Below are 20,843 nucleotides of genomic sequence, written 5' to 3' on the forward strand. Positions count from 1 at the left end.
GAGTTTTCTAATTTTTCTTGCTTCCTTTACAGTTTCTAGTTTCTTTTTCAGTAATCTGCATTTCTATCAATAGCCTTTCTTAATTCCTTCAGTATTTTCATATCTCCTTTTTGAACTTCTTCAGACTGAAGAACTTTGTTTCATTGTTTGTCCTTTCAGGAGAATTCTCTTTATCTTTTAATTGGGAATAGTTCCTTTGCTTCTTCATTTTACTTGTATTTCTCTTGCTCTATTAGCTTAGGAGAAACAATCATCTACTCTGGTATTGGAGGGCTATTTTTATATGGGAGTATTCCTTTGTAGCTTGCATGGTTTTAATATTTTTGGTATGGGGGCTGTTTTTAGTAACAGGATGTCTGCTGCCTGTTTCCTCAGTGTGTACTGGTCATTATCCCCCTGATAGGGCGTGTGGCTAGTGTTGTGGTGACCAGAGCCTTTGCTGGATATTGAGTGGTCCGCCTCTTTGTTCTGTGGTTCTCAGTGCTCTCGGGCAAGGTCTGTTCCATAGTTGTTGGAATAGAAGGCCCCAGATCCATTTCTGAGCTGCAGTGTGAGGTAGGCAAGAATGGAGCATTCCTGCTGGGAGAGAAGCCAATAAGTATTCCTTGGGCAGAGCTATTTACCAGGGAGTGTGCTCTGTGGTGTTGCCTGTGTGGGCTCACAACTACACTGTTAGCTCTGCCATCAGCCCTACCTCAGCTTTGAGAATGCAGGCATCCTGAGATGCTGTGTTCACAAAGCTTCCAGCACAGATCCTTAGGCCCTAATCCACCAAAGTCATGGGCCAGGGCCACAGTAGTCACACACATGGACCTACCATGGGAGCTATTAAAGTAGCTCAGAATCTGACCCTGCCTCCATATATACACACCCAGAAAGGCAGAGGTCACAATTTAAAGGGTAGAAATGAGTGATATATTCTATACTTTTGGAAAGGTATTCTCCTTACCATTTCTATTACTTCCCCAGTTGGTGGTTGGTGCAGTGGAGATGCCATTTCCAGTGTTGAACGATATGACCCACAGACCAATGAATGGCGAATGGTAGCTTCAATGAGCAAAAGGAGATGTGGAGTTGGGGTCAGTGTTCTTGATGACCTGTTATATGCAGTAGGAGGCCATGATGGATCTTCTTATCTCAATAGTGTTGAAAGGTAAGTAAGGCCAATTTGAAATTTCTCTATTCATATTGTTTTGTTTGAGATATTAATTAGAAAGATATATGACTTGGAGTTCTTGCTGTGGCGCAGTAGATTAAGAATCCAACTGTGGAGGGGGAGGAAGCTGGCAGAGCAGTAGGACATGAAGCTCACCCACTCCCACAGATATACTGAGAATGCATCTACATGTGGAACTCTTTGCACAGAAAATTTGCTAAACACTGACAAAAAGACCTCAGGATTATGATAGAGCAAGAAAAACTTCATGAAACCGAACAAGACAAAAGAAAGAAGAAAAAAGAGAGAAAAGAAGCAAGACAGGACCTGCACCCCTAAAAGGGAGCTGGAAAAAGGAAAAGCTTCTGTACCCTGGGAAGTTCCCCCACCGGTGAGGAGATCAGCTGGACAGAGGAGGAACTTTAGAGTATTGGAGGGGAACAAAGCAGAAGGTGTGGAGCAGTGAAAATGGAAACAATCCTCCACTAGTGGTCAGTGCTATGGCAGCCGTATGCTGGTGCAAGCAGGTATTGGGAACTAAAACTGGCTTTAGAGATTACACGCAAAGAGAGAGCTGAGGTTAGCTATGTGGGGAAAAACTGGGGTTGGCAGGGCAGAAACAGCCTGGAGAGTCTAGAATATAGGGCAGTGACATTTGAGGGTGTAAGCTGAGGCAACCCATTCAGGCTTAGAGGCTAGGCGCCACTGTTTGGGGGTGCTGGAGGGAAGGGGCTGGATCCACTATACAGCCTTGTCCCTGCAGGTGCTCTGAGTCTGAAGGACCCTGTCTGCTTCATCTGTGGGAGCCACCCAGCAGCAGATGCTGCCTAGCAACAGCTGGGGAGCATCCCAACTTATGGCAGCAGGCAGAGTAACCACCCAGGCAACTAACACAAGTTCCAGAGCTCCTCCCGGTGGCCTTGCAGCAGCCCATGCCAAAGGAGCCTCGAGAGACCCCCTGGTACAAGTTCCCTGTGGGAGCCTCAAACTGGCCTACCAGGAAAAGCTGGCTGTACTACTTCCACACCAAAGGAGCTGCAAGAGGCCCATTGGTCTACATTCTGATCTGTGGCAGCTACAGAGAGCATTCCTGCCAGAAGCCAAGCTGGGATAGTGACTGCCAGAAGTAAAAGTCCTGCAGCTATAGAGAAAGCCATTTAGCAACAGTTAGGGAGCAGTCCCTGCCACTGGGGCTACAGAGAGAGATACCTAGAGTGGCCAAAAAGGAGAGTAACTTCAGAGCAGCACCTGCCCCTCCAGCTGCAGAGAGCAGTCCCCAGAGCCTCCCTGGCTAAGAGAGGGACCACAAGAGGAACTGCTGATGTTGCCAACTACAGGAAATAGTCCAGAGAGCTACCTAGTAGCAAGAGTGGTCTCAGGAACCACTGCTGCCCCCACATGCTACAAAAGCAATCCTGTGAACTTAGAGTACTGCCACTTTCCTCACATACTCCCTAGCTGCCACTCAGCTCCAGGAGAGGTAGTGTGATACTGCTGCTCATATCATATGCTCCAGGTACATGTGAACCACTACCATCCCTTAGAACTCCAGGACTGGACACCTACTACATCTACATACCCGTTCTCAAGGGGACAGTAAACAGAAAGGTAGCCATTATGAGATGACAGGAAGTAACTTTCAGACAAAGGAACAAGACAAAACACACAAAAACAACTAAATGATGAGGAGATAGGCAATCTACCTGAAAAAGAATTCAGAGTGATAGTAAAGGTGATTCAGGATATTTCAAAATTAATTGAGACACAGATTGAGAAGTTAAAAGAAATATTTAACAAAGAGCTAGTGGATTTAAAGAGCAAGCAAACTAAGATGAATAGTACAATATCTGAAATGGAAAATACACTAGAAGGAATAGCAGGATAACAGAGGCAGAAGAATGAATAAGTGAGGTGGAAGACAGAGTGGATGGAAATCACTGCCACAGAAAAGAATAAAGAAAAAGAATGAAAAGAACTGAGGAGACCCTAAGAGACCTCTGGGACAACAATGAATGCACCAACGTTTGCATCAGGGGTTCCAGAAGTAGAAGAGAGAGAGAGAGCCAGAGAAAATATTTGAAGAGATTATAGCCAAAAACTTTACTGTTATGGGAAAGAAAACACTCAAGTTAAGGAAGCAGAGAGAATCCCATACAGGATAAACCCAAGGAAGAACACAGCAAGACACACTAATTGTAACTGACAAAAATTAAATACAAAGAAAAAATATTAAAAGCCACAAGGGAGAAGCAACAAATCACATACAAGGGAATCCCCGTAAGAATTAACAGCTGATTTTTCAGCAGAAACCCTACGAGCCAGAAGGGAGAGGCAAGATATATTTAAAGTGATGAAGAGGAGGAACCTAGAACCAAGAATACTCTATCCAGCAAGGCTCTCATTCAGATTTTATGGAAAAATCAAAAGCTCTTCAGACAAGCAAAAGCTAAGAGAATTCAGCACCTCCAAACCAGCTCTCCAACAACTACTACAGGAACTTCTCTAAGCAGAAAAGGAAAAGCCACAATTAGAAATAGGAATATTACAAATGAAAAAGCTCACTGGTAAAGGCAAAGATAATATAAAAGTAGGAAGTAACCCATTGATAAATGTATCAAAATTAGCAAGCATGAGAAGAGGAGAGGACAAATGCAGAACATTGAAAATACGTTTGAAATTAATAAACCAGCAATCAGAAATAATTCTGTACACATATAGATGCTTATATCAAAATATATGGGAACCAGAAATCAAAAAAATTTAATGGACGCACACACAAAAAGAGAAAAATCAGGAGTTCCCTTTGTGGCTCAGTGGTAATGACCCCCAACTAGTATCCATGAGGATGCAGTTTCCATCCCTGGCCTTGTTCAGTGGGTTAAGGATCTGGTGTTGCTGTTGAGCTGTAGTATAAGTCACAGAAACTGTTTGGATCTGGCATTGCTGTGGCTGTGGTAGGCCAGTCTGATTCAACCCCAGCCTGGGAACTTCCACATACCACAGGTGTGGCTCTAAAAAGACAAAGGAAAAAGCAATCCAAACATAACATTCAGCAAATCACAAGAGAAGACAATAAAAGAGGAAGGGAAGAAAAAAGACCCAAAATAACAATCCAGAAAAATTAAGAAATTGGCAATAAGTACATATTTATCCATGATTGCATTGAGTGTAAATGGAATAAATGCTCCAACTAAAAGACACAGACTGACTGAATGGATACAAAAAACAAGACCCGTATGTTTACAAGAGACTCACTTCAGATCTAAGGACACATACAGACTTAAAGTTAAGGGATGTAGAAAGGTCTTTCATGCAAATGGAAAAGCAGGAGTGGCAATACACCTATCAGACAAAATAGATTTTAAAATAAAGAAGGTCACAAAAGACAAAGAAGGGCATTATGTAATGATCAAAGGACCAATCCAAGAAGATATATCAATTGTAAATATAATCACCCAACACCAGAGCACCACAGTATATAAGGCAGCTGTTAACAGTCATAAAAGAAGAAATCAACAGCAACACAATAATATTGGGGGACTTTAATAACACCCCACTTACATCAATGGACAGGTCATCCAGACCAAAAATCAACAAGGAAACATAGGCTTAAATGACATGCCAAACCAGACAGACTTAACTGATATATATGGAACATTCCATCCCAAAGCAGTAGAACATACATTCTTCTCAGGTATACATATATACATGTAACATTCTCCAGGATAGATCACATCTTGAGCCACAGATCAAGCCTTGGTAAATTTTTAAAAATTGATATTATTTCAAGGATTTTCTCTGACAACAATGCTATGAGACTAGAAATCAACTACAAGAAAAAAAAAAACAGCAAAAACCACAAACTCCTGGAAGCTAAGCAATATGCTACTAAACAACCAATGGATCATTGAAGAAATCATAGAGGAAATCAGAAGATACTTAGAGACAAATGACAGTGAAGATACAACAATCTAAAACCTATGGGACACAGCACATGCAGTTGTGAGAGGGAAGTTTATAGCAATACAATCTTATCTCAGAAAGAAGAAAAAAAATCAAATAAACAACCTAACCTTACACCTAAAACATCTAGAAAAGGAAGAAAATTAGTAGAAGAAAAGATATCATAAGATTAGAGCAGAAATTAATGACACACAGACAAAACAATAGAGAAGATCAAAAGTTGGCTCCTTGAAAAGTCAACAAAATTGATAAACCTTTAGTCAGACTCATCAAGTTATAAAAAGGAGAGGGTTCAAATCAATAAAATTAGAAATGAAAAGGGAGACGTTACAACTGACACTGCAGAAATACAAAGGATCACGAGAGACTACTATGAGCAACTATATGCCAATAAAATGGACAACCTAAAAGAAACAGACAGATTCTTACAAAGGTACAATCTACCAAGACTGAACCAAGAAGAAATAGAAAATATGAACAGACCAATCATAAGCACTGAAATTAAAAATGTGATTTAAAAACTTGCAAAAAACAAAAGTCCATAGACATGATGGCTTCACAGGTGAATTCTCTCAAACATTCAAAGATTTAACACCTATTCTTATGAAACTCTTCCAAAAAAATAGCAGAGGAGGGAACACTCTCAAGCTCATTCCTTGAAGCCACTATAACCCAGATACCAAAACTTGACAAAGGTACCACAAAAAAAGATTACAGGCCAATATCACTAATGAACATAAATGCAAAAATCCTCAACAAAATATTCACAAACAGCATCCAAATATATATTAAAAAGATCATACACCATGATCAAGTGGAATTTATCCCAGGGATGCAAGGATTCTTCAATATCTACAAATCAATCAGTATGATACACCACATCGACAAACTGAAAAAAAACCATATGATCATTTTAGTAGATGAAGAAAAAGCTTTTGACAAATTCAACATCCACTCCTGATAAAAACTCTCCAGAAAGTGGGCATAAAGGGGAACTACCTCAATATAATAAAAACCACATATGGCAAACCCACAGCTAACATTCTCAATGTGAAAAACTGAAAGCATTTCTGCTAAGATCAGGACACACCAAGGATGTCCACTTTCACCACTGTTATTCAGCATAGTTTTGGAAAGTCCTAGCCATAGCAATCAAAGAAGGAAAAAATAAATAAATAAAAGGAATCCAAATTAGAAAAGAAGGAATTCCCATTGTGGCTCAGTGGTAACAAACCCAACAAGAATCCATGAGGATGCAGGTTTGATCCTTGGCCTCACTCAGTGGGTTAAGGATCTGGTGTTGCCATAAACTGTGGTGTAGGTCACAGATATGGCTCAGATCTGGTGTTGCTGTGGCTGTGGTGTAGGCCAGCAGCTACAGCTCTGATTCAACCCCTAGCCTGGGAACTTCCATATGCCCTGGGTGTGGCTCTAAAAAGGAAAAAAAATATGTGTGTGTGTGTGTGTGTGTGTGTGTGTGTGTGTATGAAAAGAAGTAGAACTATCCCTGTTTGGAGATGACATGATACTAGCTAGAAAGTCCTAAATGGTCTACCAGAAAACGGTTAGAGCTCATCAATGAATATGGCAAAGTAACAGGATACAAAAGTAATGCACAGAAATTGATTGTATCTCTATAAACTAACAATGAGAGATCATGAAGAGAAATTAAAATTAGGGAGACCATCCCTTTTACCATTGCATCAAAAAGAATAAAATATCTAGGAAGGAAACCTACCCAAACAGACAAAAGATCTGTACTCTGAAAACTATAAGATGCTGATGAAAGAAGTCAAAGATGACACAGATGGAAAGATATACCATGCTTTTGGATTGAAGAATCAATATTATCAAAATGACTATACTAGCCAAAACAATCTATAGATTCAGTGCCATCACTATCAAACTACCAATGACATTCTTCACAGAAGTAGAACAAAGTATTTTAAAATTTGTTTGGAAACACAAAAGACCCTGAATAGCCAAAGCTATATTGAAAAAACAGAACTGGAAGAATCAGGCTCCCTGACTTCAGATTGTAATACAAAGCTGAAATCTTCAAAACAGTATGGTATCAGCATAAAAACAGAAATATACATCAATGGAATAGGATAGAAAGGTTAGAAATAAATCCAAGCATCTATGGTCAACTAATCTATGACTAAAGGAGGCAAGAACATACAGTGGAGGAAATACAGTCTCTTCAATAAGTAGTGCTAGGATAACTGAACAGCTACATGTAAAAGAATGAAATTAGAACTTCTTTAACACCATACACAAAAATAAACTCAAAATGGTTTAAAGACCTAAATGTAAAGAGTTCCTGTCGTGGTGCAGTGGTTAACGAATCCAACTAGGAACCATGAGGTTGCAGGTTCGGTCCCTGCCCTTGCTCAGTGGGTTAATGATCTGGCGTTGCCATGAGCTGTGGTGTAGGTTGCAGACGCGGCTCAGATCCCACGTTGCTGTGGCTCTGGCGTAGGCCAGTGGCTACAGCTCCGATTCGACCCCTAGCCTGGGAACCTCTATATGCCAAGGGAGTGGCCCAAGAAATAGCAACAACAACAACAAAAGACAAAAGACAAAAAAAAAAAAAGCAAAGACAACCCACAGAATGGGAGAAAATCTTTGCAAACCATGTAACCAACAAGGGCTTAGTCTCTAAAACATACAAACTGCTCATATAGCTCAAAAGCAAAAAAAATAAAACAGGACAAAACAAAACAAAAAGACAACCCAATCAAACAATGGGCAGAAGACCTGAATAAAAAAAAACTCAATTGAAAAATGGGCAGAAGACCTGAATAAAAAAAAACTCAATTGAAAAATGGACAGAAGACCTAAACAGACATTGCTCTAAAAAGTCATACAGATGGCCAATAGGCACATGAAAAAAATGCTCAATATCACTAATTATTAGATAAATGCAAAACAAAACTACAATGAGGTACCACCTCACATCAGTCAGAATAGCCATCATTAACAGGTCAACAAATAACAAAGGCTACAGAGGGTGTGGAGAAAAGGGAACCCTCCTGTACTTTTGTTGAGAACATAAATTTGGTAACAACCACTATGGAAAACAGTATGGAGGTTCCTCAGAAAACTGAATATAGAACTACCATATGATCCAGCAATCCCACTCCTGGGCATATATCTGGACAAAACTTTCATTTAACAAGATGCATGCATCCCTATTAACATGCATTGCAGCACTATTAACAATAGCCCAGACATGGAACAACCCAAATGTCCACTGACAGATGAATGGATTAAGAAGATTTGGTACATATATACGATGGAATACTACTCAGCCATAAAAAAAGGACAAATAATGCCATTTGCAACAACATGGATGGAACTAGAGATTCTCATACTAAATGAAGTAAGTCAGAAAGAGGAAGACAAATACCATACAATACCACTTATATGTGGAATCTAAAATATGGTACAAATGACCCTATCTACAAAAAAGAAACACCATGGAAATGGAGAGCAGACTTATATTTGCCAGGGTGGAGTGAGGAGAGAGTTGGATGGACTGGGAGTTTGGAGTTGGTAGATGCAAACTATTACATTTAGAATGGATAAGTATTGGGGTCCCACTGTACGGCACAGAGAACTGTGTCAAGTCTCTTGGGTTGAACATAATGGAAAATGGTATAAAGAGAGAATGTATATCTATGTGTGGCTGGGTCACTTTGCTATACAGCAGAAATTGAAGGAACATTGTAAATCAACTATACTTAAAATTTTTTTAAGTATAGTTGACTCAGGTTGCTGTGGAGGGGAGGGTTCAATCCCTGGACCAGCACAGTGGGTCAAGGATCCAGCATAGCCACAGCTGTGATGTAGGTCGCTGGTACAGCCATAAGTTTAAAAAAAAAAAAAAAGTGAAAAAGAAGCAGGTAGTTCCCATTTGTGGCTCTGCACTAACGAACTCAACTAGTATACATGAGGATGCGGGTTTGATCCCTGGCCTCAATCAGTGGGTTAAGGATCTGGTGTTGCTGTAAGCTGTGGTGTAGGTCACAGATGCAGCTCAGATCCCGCGTTGCTGTTGCTGTGGCATAGACCAGGAGCTACAGCTCTGATTCACCCCCTAGCCTGGGAACTCCCATATGCCATGGGTGGGACCCAAAAAAAAAGAAACATAAAATTTAAAAATTGTTCACAAAGAAAAAGAAACAGATGTGATTTGTTGCTTTAGTATTGTTCTGTAGCATTAGTTGGCAGCCTAGACCACTTAGTGTGACATAAGAGTCCTTACACTCTGACCTCTACCTAATTTTCCAGCCTGGCTCCCCTGGCACACAACTATTGCCTAAAAATGCTAGTGCAGACCCACCAAACTTCTTGCAGTTCCTTGGACATGCTATCCTTTTTCTTGCCTCTTTGCCTACGTTTATGAAAGCTATTCTGTGCTGGAATATCTCTTCAAGACTCAAATGTTACTTCTTATATAAAGCCTTCTCTGGCACCTTACAGACAAGTTAGTTACTCTTTCCTCTGCTTTGAAAAGTATTTTGAACATACTTGTACATATTACATTGGCTATAATTGTTGAAATGTCTTTTCCCATATCTATCACAATGCCTGGCACATTGGATACCTACAGTCATTGATTTTTTTTTTAATAACTTGGTAGTTTCTTGCTTTCATTCGCCCTTTTTCATTCTGCCGCATTGATTTACAGTAATTCTTGATACTTCCCAACATATCTGCCAAACCCTGCAGCATATCAGGATCTAGAGAAATAGACTGTATAACTGAAAAAAAAGAAAAACAGAAGGATCAGCTATATAGAAGTTTACAAAAAAAAAAGGCCACAAGTTAAAAACAAATTGATGAGTTAAATAAGAGTGGAAATGATTAAATATTTACTACTTAGTAACACTTAAGCCCATATATATCAAAATATGGGGAATGCAACAAAAGTAATATTCAGAAGCAAATTTATATACATTATAAACATATGCATTCATTTGAAAATTAGATGGGAAAATAAATCATGCTTTTAAATCAAGAAGTTATAAAAAGAGTAACAAAACCCAAGAAAATAGGAAGAAAAACTAATGAAATTAAAAACACATAAAATTGATAAAGCTACAAAAAGAGCAATTTGATGGTATTTTTTATTTATTTATTTATTTATTATTTATTTATTTATTTATTTATTTTGTCTTTTTGCTATTTCTTGGGCCGCTCCCGCGGCATATGGAGGTTCCCAGGCTAGGGGTCGAATCGGAGCTGTAGCCACTGGCCTACGCCAGAGCCACAGCAACGCGGGATCCGAGCCGGGATCCGAGCCGCGTCTGCAACCTACACCACAGCTCACAGCAATGCTGGATCGTTAACCCACTAAGCAAGGGCAGGGATGGAACCTGCAACCTCATGGTTCCTAGTCGGATTCGTTAACCACTGCGCCACGACAGGAACTCCTGATGGTATTTTTTAAAATTAAAAATGAGTATACTCTGGAGTTCCCATGTGGCTCAGTAGGTTAAGGATATGGTATTGTCATTGCAGTGGCTCATGTCACTGCTGTGGCACAGGTTCAATCCCTGGCCCAGAAAATTCCTCATGCCATGGGTGTGGCCAAAAAAAAATGGGAAAAAAAGTGAATATACTCTTTGCCCCATGATTTTGCTTCTTATCATCTGTTTGCACAAGGAGAAATATACAAGGATAATCACTGTATTTAATAATAAAATGTCAGAAACAGTGTAAGGATACATCAGTAAGAATATGATTAGCTAATATATGGCATACAATATAATGAAAGGTCAAAGGAAAATCTAGAGCTATATCTGTTATCATGAATAGATCTCAGAAATATGTTGAGTGAAAAAGCAGTGCCTAATGTGTGGTATTACTTATGTAAGGAAAACATGTTTGCATGTAAAGAAATAGACAAATGATAGATACATTAGATAGATAGATAGATAACCTATTTAAAATTGTTTTACTGAGAGTCTTGAAAGAGGTACACCAAATCAAAAGGAGAAGAGACCAGGAATTGGGTGGAATTCAAATTTATATTTATAAATATAAAAATATATTTATAACATTCTGAAAAAATTATAAAGAAAATATATTCATATATAAGTTTAAGTAAAATAATTTCAGAAAATAAAAACAAATTAGATTTCCATATGTTTATTTATTAATCAGCCTATTTAGGAAAAGAATAGATATCATGTTATATATCATTGAATATGTAAATATAACTAGACTTTCTTTGTGTAATATAAACTGTTCTTGTGTTTTCTGCAGATACGATCCCAAAACAAACCAATGGAGCAGTGATGTGGCTCCTACAAGCACCTGCAGGACAAGTGTCGGTGTGGCAGTGCTTGGAGGCTTTCTCTATGCTGTGGGTGGCCAGGATGGCGTGTCTTGCCTCAACATTGTTGAGAGGTGATTTTTAAGTCATTTTCAATTTTTTAAAAGAATATAGAGGGCCCTAAAAAAAAAAAAAAAAAAACGAAAAACAATTTAGAACAATAGGGGATTCAGTATTCAGGAGATTTCCCCTGGGCTTTAAGGGAAAGTTTTCAGTTAACCTTAAAATCTACGAAGATGAAAGATAAAACCCAGTTTTTTAAATTATGTGTTATACTGATTGAGCCTAACATTGAAGTGCTGGAATTACATTTTATAAATTATATCAGGGCATACCACTTCTGAAATCTGTTGGAGTTTTTTTTCTACTAGTACTTGGAATGACTTTGCTTAGACTTCCTTCAGAAGATGATTAAAGTAATACCTTCTCTAGCACATCTTATGAAAACTCTGAAGTATTTTTTATATGGGTTCTCATTTATTCTTTTTTTTTTTTTTTCTTTAGGGCTACACCTGTGGCATATGGAAGTTCCTAGGCTACAGGTCGAATCAGAGCTGCAGCTTCCAGCCTATACCACAGCCACAGCAACACTAGATCCAAGCTGCATCTGTGACCTACACTATGGCTCATAGCAACGCCATATCCTTAACCCACCAAGTGGGGCCAGGGATTGGTCCTGCATCTTAGTGGATACTAGTTGGGTTCGTTACCACTGAGCCACAACGGGAATTTCTCTTCATTTATTCTTGAAGTGTACTTAGAGAAATCTTGGTGGGATACCATGGTTTACTTTATACTTTTATTAATCAGTTAATTTTGGTGTAGATTCTGTTCTTCATTTCTTACCCCATCTTATTTTGATCATTCTTAGAGATTAAATTTTGGAGCCTCATGTGCTATGATTACTGGCAAGAACATACTATACCTCACCCTCACTTCTTTTTTTTTTTTTTGCTTTTTAGGGCCACACCTGTGGCATATGGAGGTTCCCAGGCTAGGGGTCCAATCGGAGCTATAGCTGCCGGCCTACACCAGTCACAGCAATGCAGGATCCAAGCCGCATCTGTGACATACATTACAGATCACAGCAACGCCAGATCCTAACCTACTGAATGAAGCCAGGGATCGAACCTGCAACCTCATGGTTCCTAGTCGGATTCATTTCTGCTGCACCATGACAGGAACTCCCATCCTTACTTTTTTTTGTCTTTTTGCCTCTTCTAGGGCCATACCCTTGGCATGTGGAGGTTCCCAGGCCAGGGGTCTAATTGGAGCTCTAGCTGCCAGCCAGCCTATGCCAGAGCCACAGCAACGGGGGATCCGAGCCGTGTCTGCAACCTACACCACAGCTCATGGCAACGCCAGATCCTTAACCCACTGAGTGAGGCCAGGGATCAAACCCGCAACCTCATGGTTACGAGTCGGATTCGTCAACCACTGCGCCACGATGGGAACTCCCCCATCCTCACTTCTTAAAAAGAAATGAATTTTTTTTTTTGTCTTTTTGCTATTTCTTTGGGCCGCTTCCGCGGCATATGGAGGTTCCCAGGCTAGGGGTCTAATCGGAGCTGTAGCCACCGGCCTACGCCAGAGCCACAGCAACGCGGGATCCGAGCCACGTCTGCGACCTACACCACAGCTCACAGCAACGCCGGATCGTTAACCCACTGAGCAAGGTCAGGGACCGAACCCGCAACCTCATGGTTCCTAGTCGGATTCGTTAACCACTGCGCCACGACGGGAACTCCTGAATTTTTTTTTTAAGTAGCATTTACTAGTTGTGTGCCATTGTTTAAATTCAAGAGTTTAACTTTCTCTTAAACAGAGATAAAGTTGTAAGTAATAACTCTTGAAAGCAATGCCATTTCCCTTTTATCTATCAAGAAACTTATTTCTTCACTTTCAAAATCATGTGTAATTTTTTCATCTCTCCAATTCCCATATAAAAACAGAGCAATAAAACAGAAAAGCTAAAAACCTACAGGCAAGTTATGGACTTAGTTGTATGACTCTTTGAATATATTTAACACTACTGAACCATACACTTAAAAGTGAGTATAATGGCAAATTTTATGGATATTTTGCCACAATTAAAAAAAAAACAACCCTATGTACAACATTTTAAATGAACATAAAAACACAAATCGGCAAAGACAAAATCCCAGTAGCCAGGAGACCTACATGAAATCATTGTCTGTACAAGAGAAACAGCAAGAAGCAATCAGAAGTCTGAGAGAGGTAAGAACAGAACAACCCCCCTCCCAAAGTAGCCAATATATATATATTAGAAAGCATGAAAGGAAAATTTATGAACAACAGCTAAAATTCAAAACGTTTAGCTCATTCCCAATATGGAGTAAGTGCAGGGGACCTGCAGTAAGATCTGAAGGATTTATTAGAGTTTCTCAACCTCAGTGCTACTGAAATTTTGGATAATTTCAAAAGATAATTCTTTGAGGAGTTTTTTTTTGGGGGGGGGAAGGTTTGGGGGCATCCTCTGCATTATGGAATGTTTAACAGAATCCTTGGCCTCTATCCACTAAGTGCCAGTAGCACATACCTGGTGGTAACAACCAAAAATGTCCTGGGGTTGAGGGGGGTGGCTGGAATTGGAGGCCCAGTCACCCCAGTTGAGAACCAGCTGGGCTAAAGCCACCTAGTCTCTAGGAATCCTCAAGACTGACCAGCTAGGACGGCCTTTGGGGAATAGGGCCCACACTTTGGGGACTAGAGTCAAAATTGAGCAGGACAAGGATAACAGATACAATAAAAAGAGAAGGCCAAGCTAAAACTAGAAGCAATGAAGAAAGCCGATAAATTTCAGGAGGCAAACCACTATTTTATATTAATATGTGAAAAAAATAAGAGGATGCTCCATGAAGTTGGAAATATTACCACAATCCACTCCTCCTTCGGAAAGTTAAGGAAAACTCATTCCATGTAAAAATGAGCAACAGCAATGTATTGAGGTTAGGTCTTATACAAAGCTGATATATGTAGAGAGAATATACAGAATAACATATCTGTAGAGAATAAAAGCACACCACAAAGACATACCTACTGAACAGATCAAAACTATAACTATGTGCTAAAATAATTAGGAAAACAATGCAAGATATGAAAACATACAAAATTAGAAAAGATCAGAAATAAAATGACAAAACTCTGAAAAATATTAGCAATGTAAAAAAAAACCTCCTATCAGAAGTTTTAAACTAGAACAAATAAGCATAACAGATAAGCATACCAAAAGAAAAGGAGAAAGTGAAAACAAGGAAAGTTTTTTTGTTGTTTTTTTAGGGCCTCACCAGTGGCATATGGAGGTTCCTAGGCTAGGGGTTGAATCAGAGCTGCAGCTGCCAGCCTGTGCCACAGCCACAGCCATGTCAGATCCGAGCCTTGGCTGCAACCTACACCACAGCTCACATCAATGCCAGATCCTTAATCCATTGAGCAAGGCCAGGAATCAAACCTATGTCCTCATGGATGCTAGTCAGATTCATTTCCACTGATCCATGATGGGAACTCCGAAAGTTTTAAAGATAAAAAGAAATAAAGAGGTAAAAAGGATTTGAGAGCTTGCAACAAATATTGAAGGCAGGTAAAAAATCCAATATGCAGATAATAGAAGTCCATGAGGGGGAAAAAAAAAAAAAAAACAGAAGCAAGAGAGAACAGAACAGATGCTTAAAAACTATTTCATTTATTTTCCTGGTTTTCTTTTTTTTTTCAAATTGAAATGGTTTGTTGAAAGAATACACTATATCTTCTGAATACTGACCAAGAACAATGAAAACATATTCTATAAAATTACTGAACCTTGAAGATAAAGGAAAAAAATCCTTTAGTCATCAACAAATTTTTGATGTATTTTATATGTTCCTTATTTATCATCAGATTTTTTAAAAGTAATACTTTATGCCAGTAGAAAATGAAGTAGCATTGTTAAAATAGTCAAAAAAAATGTAACCCAAGGATTTTATACCTAGAGAAACTGATGAAATATAAAAGAATTCTTCTGAGGATTCTACTAAGAGAACAAGCCTCAGCCAGATTCCTGGAGAGATACTAACAGAATGATAGTGAACATTCAACCTAAAGTAAACTGGAAAACTATGACTAAAGGAGAGGATGTAGCATGCACTGACTGTATGCTCAGTCAATGTAAATTAGTTTAACTATTTTTTTTTTAAGTGGGAGGAGAATGGGAAGAGACATGCAACAAGAAAGTCTATTGTTCTTGGGGATATCTGAGTAATGATATTACTGTTTTAAGACTGTTATGTGTATAATGTGAAATAAAAGAAATGAGTATGGGTTATGATTCTGTCATCTTCCTATGTCCTTGAAAACCAGGTCTTTTGATATGAAAAAATATGGATGTAGACTAGAAGAGGTTAAGTAAAATACCTTGTGGTCCTAATTTGAATTTGAATTAAATTTCTCTTTTAAAAAATTATATTGTAGCTCTGTCAACTAGAAATAATAACCAACCAAGTTTAGAAATAATGACTAACCAAGTCAGTGAACATCTCCACTCCCTCACTGGGTCCTGAAATGGTATTTCCCACTAAAAGAAACCAGAGCTTCTTGGAGAAATGCCTGATTCCAGATTTAGGACAGGGATGTACAGATGAGCCTGAACCATCTTATTATACCAGACTGTAAGCAAGCTATCAAAGATTACTAGATATCAAAAAGATTCAAGAGCCACCTTGAAGATGTTCTCATTAACCAAAGATGAGACCATTTTAAGTTTAAAAGAGATAATAATTGTAATTGATTAAAATCCAATAAATATATTTAAATCTATGAGTCCCTAATTGGTTACTTTTGGAAGATCGTAAGGAATAAATTTATTATCATGAAAACTAGTAAATAAAGTGAAGGAAGCAAGCATAAATCCAGGCTTTCTTACACGAACTGTATCACATATGAATTGGGTAACAAAATAGTAGATAAGATTGTTTCTCTCTTTTTTGTTTTTTCCTTTTTTTCTTTTTAGGGCTGCGAAGTTCCCGGCTAGGGGTCGAATCAGAGCTGCAGCTGCTGGCCTACACCACAGCCAGGTCTGAGCCCTTTATGACCTACAATGCCAGGTCTGAGCCCTTTATGACCTACACCATAGCTTAGCAAGGTCAGGGATCAAATCTGCATCCTCATGGATATTAGTCCGGTTCTTAACCTGCTGAGCCATAACAGAAACTCTGTTTCTTTTTAAAAAGTATTCCAGAGTTCCTGCTGTGGCACAACAGGATCTACAGCATCTTTGGAATGAGAGGATGCAGGTTTGATCCCCTGCATGGCTCAGCAGGATCTGGCATTGCTGCAAATGTGGCATAGGTTGCAGTTATGGCTTGGATCTGATCCCTAGCCCAGCATCTCTGGAGAGGCCAAAAAAGAAAAAAAAAAAAGTATTCCAGTAAAAGAAAATAAATGATAGGATTTTACCATAATGCAGCTTCAGTAAGTTAATGAACCTACACATGAATGATTAATAGCTGCAAACACATCACCTTCTGTAGTGTAGAGTCAGTCAAATCCATATTGTGGAGGAAACTGCACGTCAAATGCCTCAGATTCTAAAACCTGAATTCCAGCAGTAGGAGAAGAAGAAAGAGAATGGAGGGGAAACCTATAGATAAAAGAGACTTTAAAAAAATACAAGAAACATGTAATAAGTAAGTGTCTAGGGATGCACACTTGGGTGATAAACTCTAAAGAAAAGCAAGGGGAGTTCCTGTTGTGCGACAGCAGAAACAAATCTGACTAGGAACCATGAGGTTGCAGGTTTGATCCCTAGCCTGGCTCAGTGGGTTAAGCATCAGGCCTTGCTGTGAGCTGTGGTGTAGGTGGCAACGTGGCTTGGATCTGGCATTGCTGTGGCTGTGGCATAGGCCTTCGACAACAGCTCCAATTAGACCCCTAGCCTGGAAACCAGTATGCCTCAGGCGCGGCCCTTAAAAAAAAAAAAAAAAAAAAAGACAAAAGACCAAAAAAAAAAAGAAAAAAAGAAAGAAAAACAAGGAAGTGATTACTGTATAAAGTCAGGACAATGGTTACCCTAAGGGGAGGAATGCTTCGAGATTAGAAGGGGACACATGGAAGGGCTTCCATTGTGGCAGGCAAAGTTACCTTTCTTGGCCTCGATGGTGGTTACAAGTGGACTTGCCTAATATTAACTCATTATAAACTTTAGATTCATTTTGAGGGTCCTTCTGTATCTATGTTTTACTTTACAATAAAGGTTTTAAAAGTTAAGCAAAGGCTTCTGCTTCCAAGTAGAAGAAAAAAATGACAAAGTACAAATATATCCTTTAAAACACCAGAGTCGTATGGAATAACAAAGACTAGATGAATTAAAATGCCATTGAAGAAAGAGCCTACCTTATGTGAGCTGAAATCATCAAATGTTTTCTTCACTGGGCACATTTGCCAGGTCTTAATATGGGTTGACTTTTGGAGTTGGTCTAGGCAGAGGGATTCTCCCAAAGAGAAATCAGTGGAACTCTTGCCAGTCATGCAGGCTGGCATGCCAGATTGGAATCTAGAGCATACTGCTGTTTTTCCCCATGGTATGTTTGCTGAGTGTTAGGGTAGCACAGGAAAGTAGAGGACCAGGATAAATGAAATCTCATGCAGTCTTACAGTGCCTAGAAAATAAAGTCTAGGAGTTCCCGTCGTGGCGCAGTGGTTAACGAATCCGACTAGGAACCATGAGGTTGCGGGTTCGGTCCCTGCCCTTGCTCAGTGGGTTAACGATCCGGCATTGCCTTGAGCTGTGGTGTAGGTTGCAGATGCGGCTTGGATCCTGCGTTGCTGTGGCTCTGGCATAGGCCAGGGGCTACGGTTCCAATTCAACCCCTACCCTGGGAACCTCCATATGCCGCAGGAGCGGCCCAAAGAAATGGCAAAAAGACCAAAAAAAAAAAAAAAAAAAAGGAAAAAGAAAATAAAGTCTACTAGAGGGGCCTGCAACAAATACAAGACAGATGTCATCCTTGAGATCTTTGAAAACAGAGGTGGACTGAGTCTAACTAAAGCTAAATTCCTGATCTGCCTAATACAATTGAAAGAGTGAGTCCATTGGTACGGGTTGGGGTTTGCTAAGGAGTAGAATAATGTCAACTTTATTTTCTAGGATTCTGTTCTTTTATGATAATGTCCAGCATACAATAAAAAAGTTTTATCATACATATGAAGAAACAGAAAAATGTGGCCAATAATTGAGAGAAAAAGTAGACAACAGAAGCAGACTTACAGATAATCAACATTTAGAATTAGAGAAAGATTTTAAAGTATAATAAATGCATTAAATAAAATAGAGGAAAAGATCAACAGATGAGTAAAGAGATGGAGAATTTTAATATAAAACTGGAATCTAAAAATAAAATGTACATTCTACAACTGGAAAATATAGTATCTAAAATGAACTCATTGAATGAGATTAACTAGACACAGTGGAAGTAGATTGGACACACAGCAGAAGAAAGAGTTAGTAAACTCAAAGCCAGATTAATAGAAAATATCCTGGGAGTTCCCATTGTGAATTAAGAACCCCACTAGTATCTGTGAGGACTCAGGTTCAATCCCTGGCCTTGCTCAGTGTGTTAAGGATCTGGCATTGCTGCAAGCTGCAGTATAGGTTGCAGATGCAGCTCAGACCTGGTGTTGCTGTGGCTGTGGAATAGGCCATCAGCTATAGCTCCGATCAGACCCCTAGCCTGGGAACTTCCATATGTCCAGGGTGTGGCCCTAAAAAGACAAAAGAAAAGAAAATATTCAAACAGAAAAACAAAACAGAATGGAAGGAACAGACCATAAGCAACTCATGGAAAACAAATAGTATAGCACACATGTAATTTGAGTTCCAGAAGGAAAATAAGAGCAGAAGCAATATTTGGAGATAGAATTTTTGGCTGAGAATTTTCCAAAAGTGATGAAAGATAAACATTATTCAAAGTACATAAACCTGAAGATACTTTCACTGGCTAACCATAACCAGGGCCTGCATTCTGCAGCATTTATATCCCTGCTTCTTTCATCTGTATGAGTTACTACATTCTCAGCTTTTGTTTGGAGGTGGTGTTTTGTTTTGTTTTGCCAGGCTCATGGCAGGTGGAAGTTCCAAGGCCAGGGATCAAACCCGAACCAGAGCAGTGACCCAAGCCACTGCAATGACAATGCTGGATCCTTAATCTGCTGAGCCACTTCTAAAGAATGTGCTCTGTCTCCCTCATGTGATTCTTAAGAACAAGGTCTTTTTTTTTTTTTCAGTATTATTTATTTTATATCCTATAATAGTGGTATAGTTTGCTATATAATACTTAATAAGCTAACAGAATTTTTCACAAAATAAAATGTCAGAACTATTCCAAGTGGTTTTTTTATATCTATTTATTTTTTTCTTTTCCCTTCCTTCCTTCCTTTTTTTTTTTTTTTTTTGGTCTTTTTCAGGGCCACACCCTCAACATGTAGAAGTTCCCAGGCTAAGGGGTCAAAACCAAGCTGTAGCCACTGGCCTACACCACAGCTGCAGCCACAGCAACATGAGATTTGAAGCTGCGTCTGCAGCCTACACTACATCACAGCAATGCCAGAGCGAGGCCAGGGATCAAATCTGCATCCTCATGGATACTAGTCAACTTTGTTACCACTGAGCCACAATGGGAACTCCATCATATCTATTTCTGAATGCTAGTAGTTTATCAATCAGGCAAGGCTCAGGTTTTTAAATAAAATAGAAACAATACCAGTTATTTTAGTAAATAGAGTTTTATATTTTAAAAAATGGTTAGCAGATATTGAAGGGCTGAAAAAAAAATGGACACTGAAGTAACTGTAAGAACCCTAGGGCAGGGAAAACAAAAGAGATTCAGGTTATTAGAGCCTAGAAGTTAAGAGGAGAGTTTCCACAGAACTAGGGCCTTCAGCACCTGATAACTATTAACAGCACCAAATAGCTGTTAAGTCACACCTCACTCACCTTTGAACCCTTGAGCTGTCAGAGGTTGCCATGCTAAGAGGAAGCCCAACTAGACTACATGGAGAAACCCTGAGGCTACATGGAGACATGCCCACCCAGCCCCCAGCTGCTTCAGCCCCCTGCCATTCCAGCTTCAGCTACAATGTGACAGCAACCACATGAGACATCTGAACTTGAACATCCCTAATTCCCTTTCCCTTCCGAAATTCCTGAGCTGTGGAAACATGAGAGTTAATAAATGATTAGTGTGTAAAGTCACTGAGCTTTGTTACATAGCAGTAGATAACTGGAACACTGATACTCTATCTTAGGAGCTCAGAGTAGGTCCCTCACAGAGCAGTGACTAAGATCTTTAAGAAGTACAACAAGGATGGCTTTGGAAGTGGCAGAAA

At 39.3% G+C, this 20,843-nt stretch overlaps 1 protein-coding gene across 1 annotated transcript in view; it reads left to right on the forward strand.

The window, feature by feature from the left end:
• Positions 1-20,843, forward strand: part of KLHL20 (kelch like family member 20) — a 76,032-nt gene that overhangs the window by 46,373 nt on the left and 8,816 nt on the right. The window contains exons 7-8 of the mRNA XM_047752530.1: positions 970-1,153; positions 11,396-11,539. Coding sequence (XP_047608486.1) covers positions 970-1,153; positions 11,396-11,539 — 328 coding nt within the window. The remainder of the gene's footprint in view (positions 1-969; positions 1,154-11,395; positions 11,540-20,843) is intronic.

This window comes from Phacochoerus africanus, chromosome 11, assembly GCF_016906955.1.
Source record: "Phacochoerus africanus isolate WHEZ1 chromosome 11, ROS_Pafr_v1, whole genome shotgun sequence".
In the NCBI taxonomy this organism is placed as follows: domain Eukaryota; kingdom Metazoa; phylum Chordata; class Mammalia; order Artiodactyla; family Suidae; genus Phacochoerus; species Phacochoerus africanus.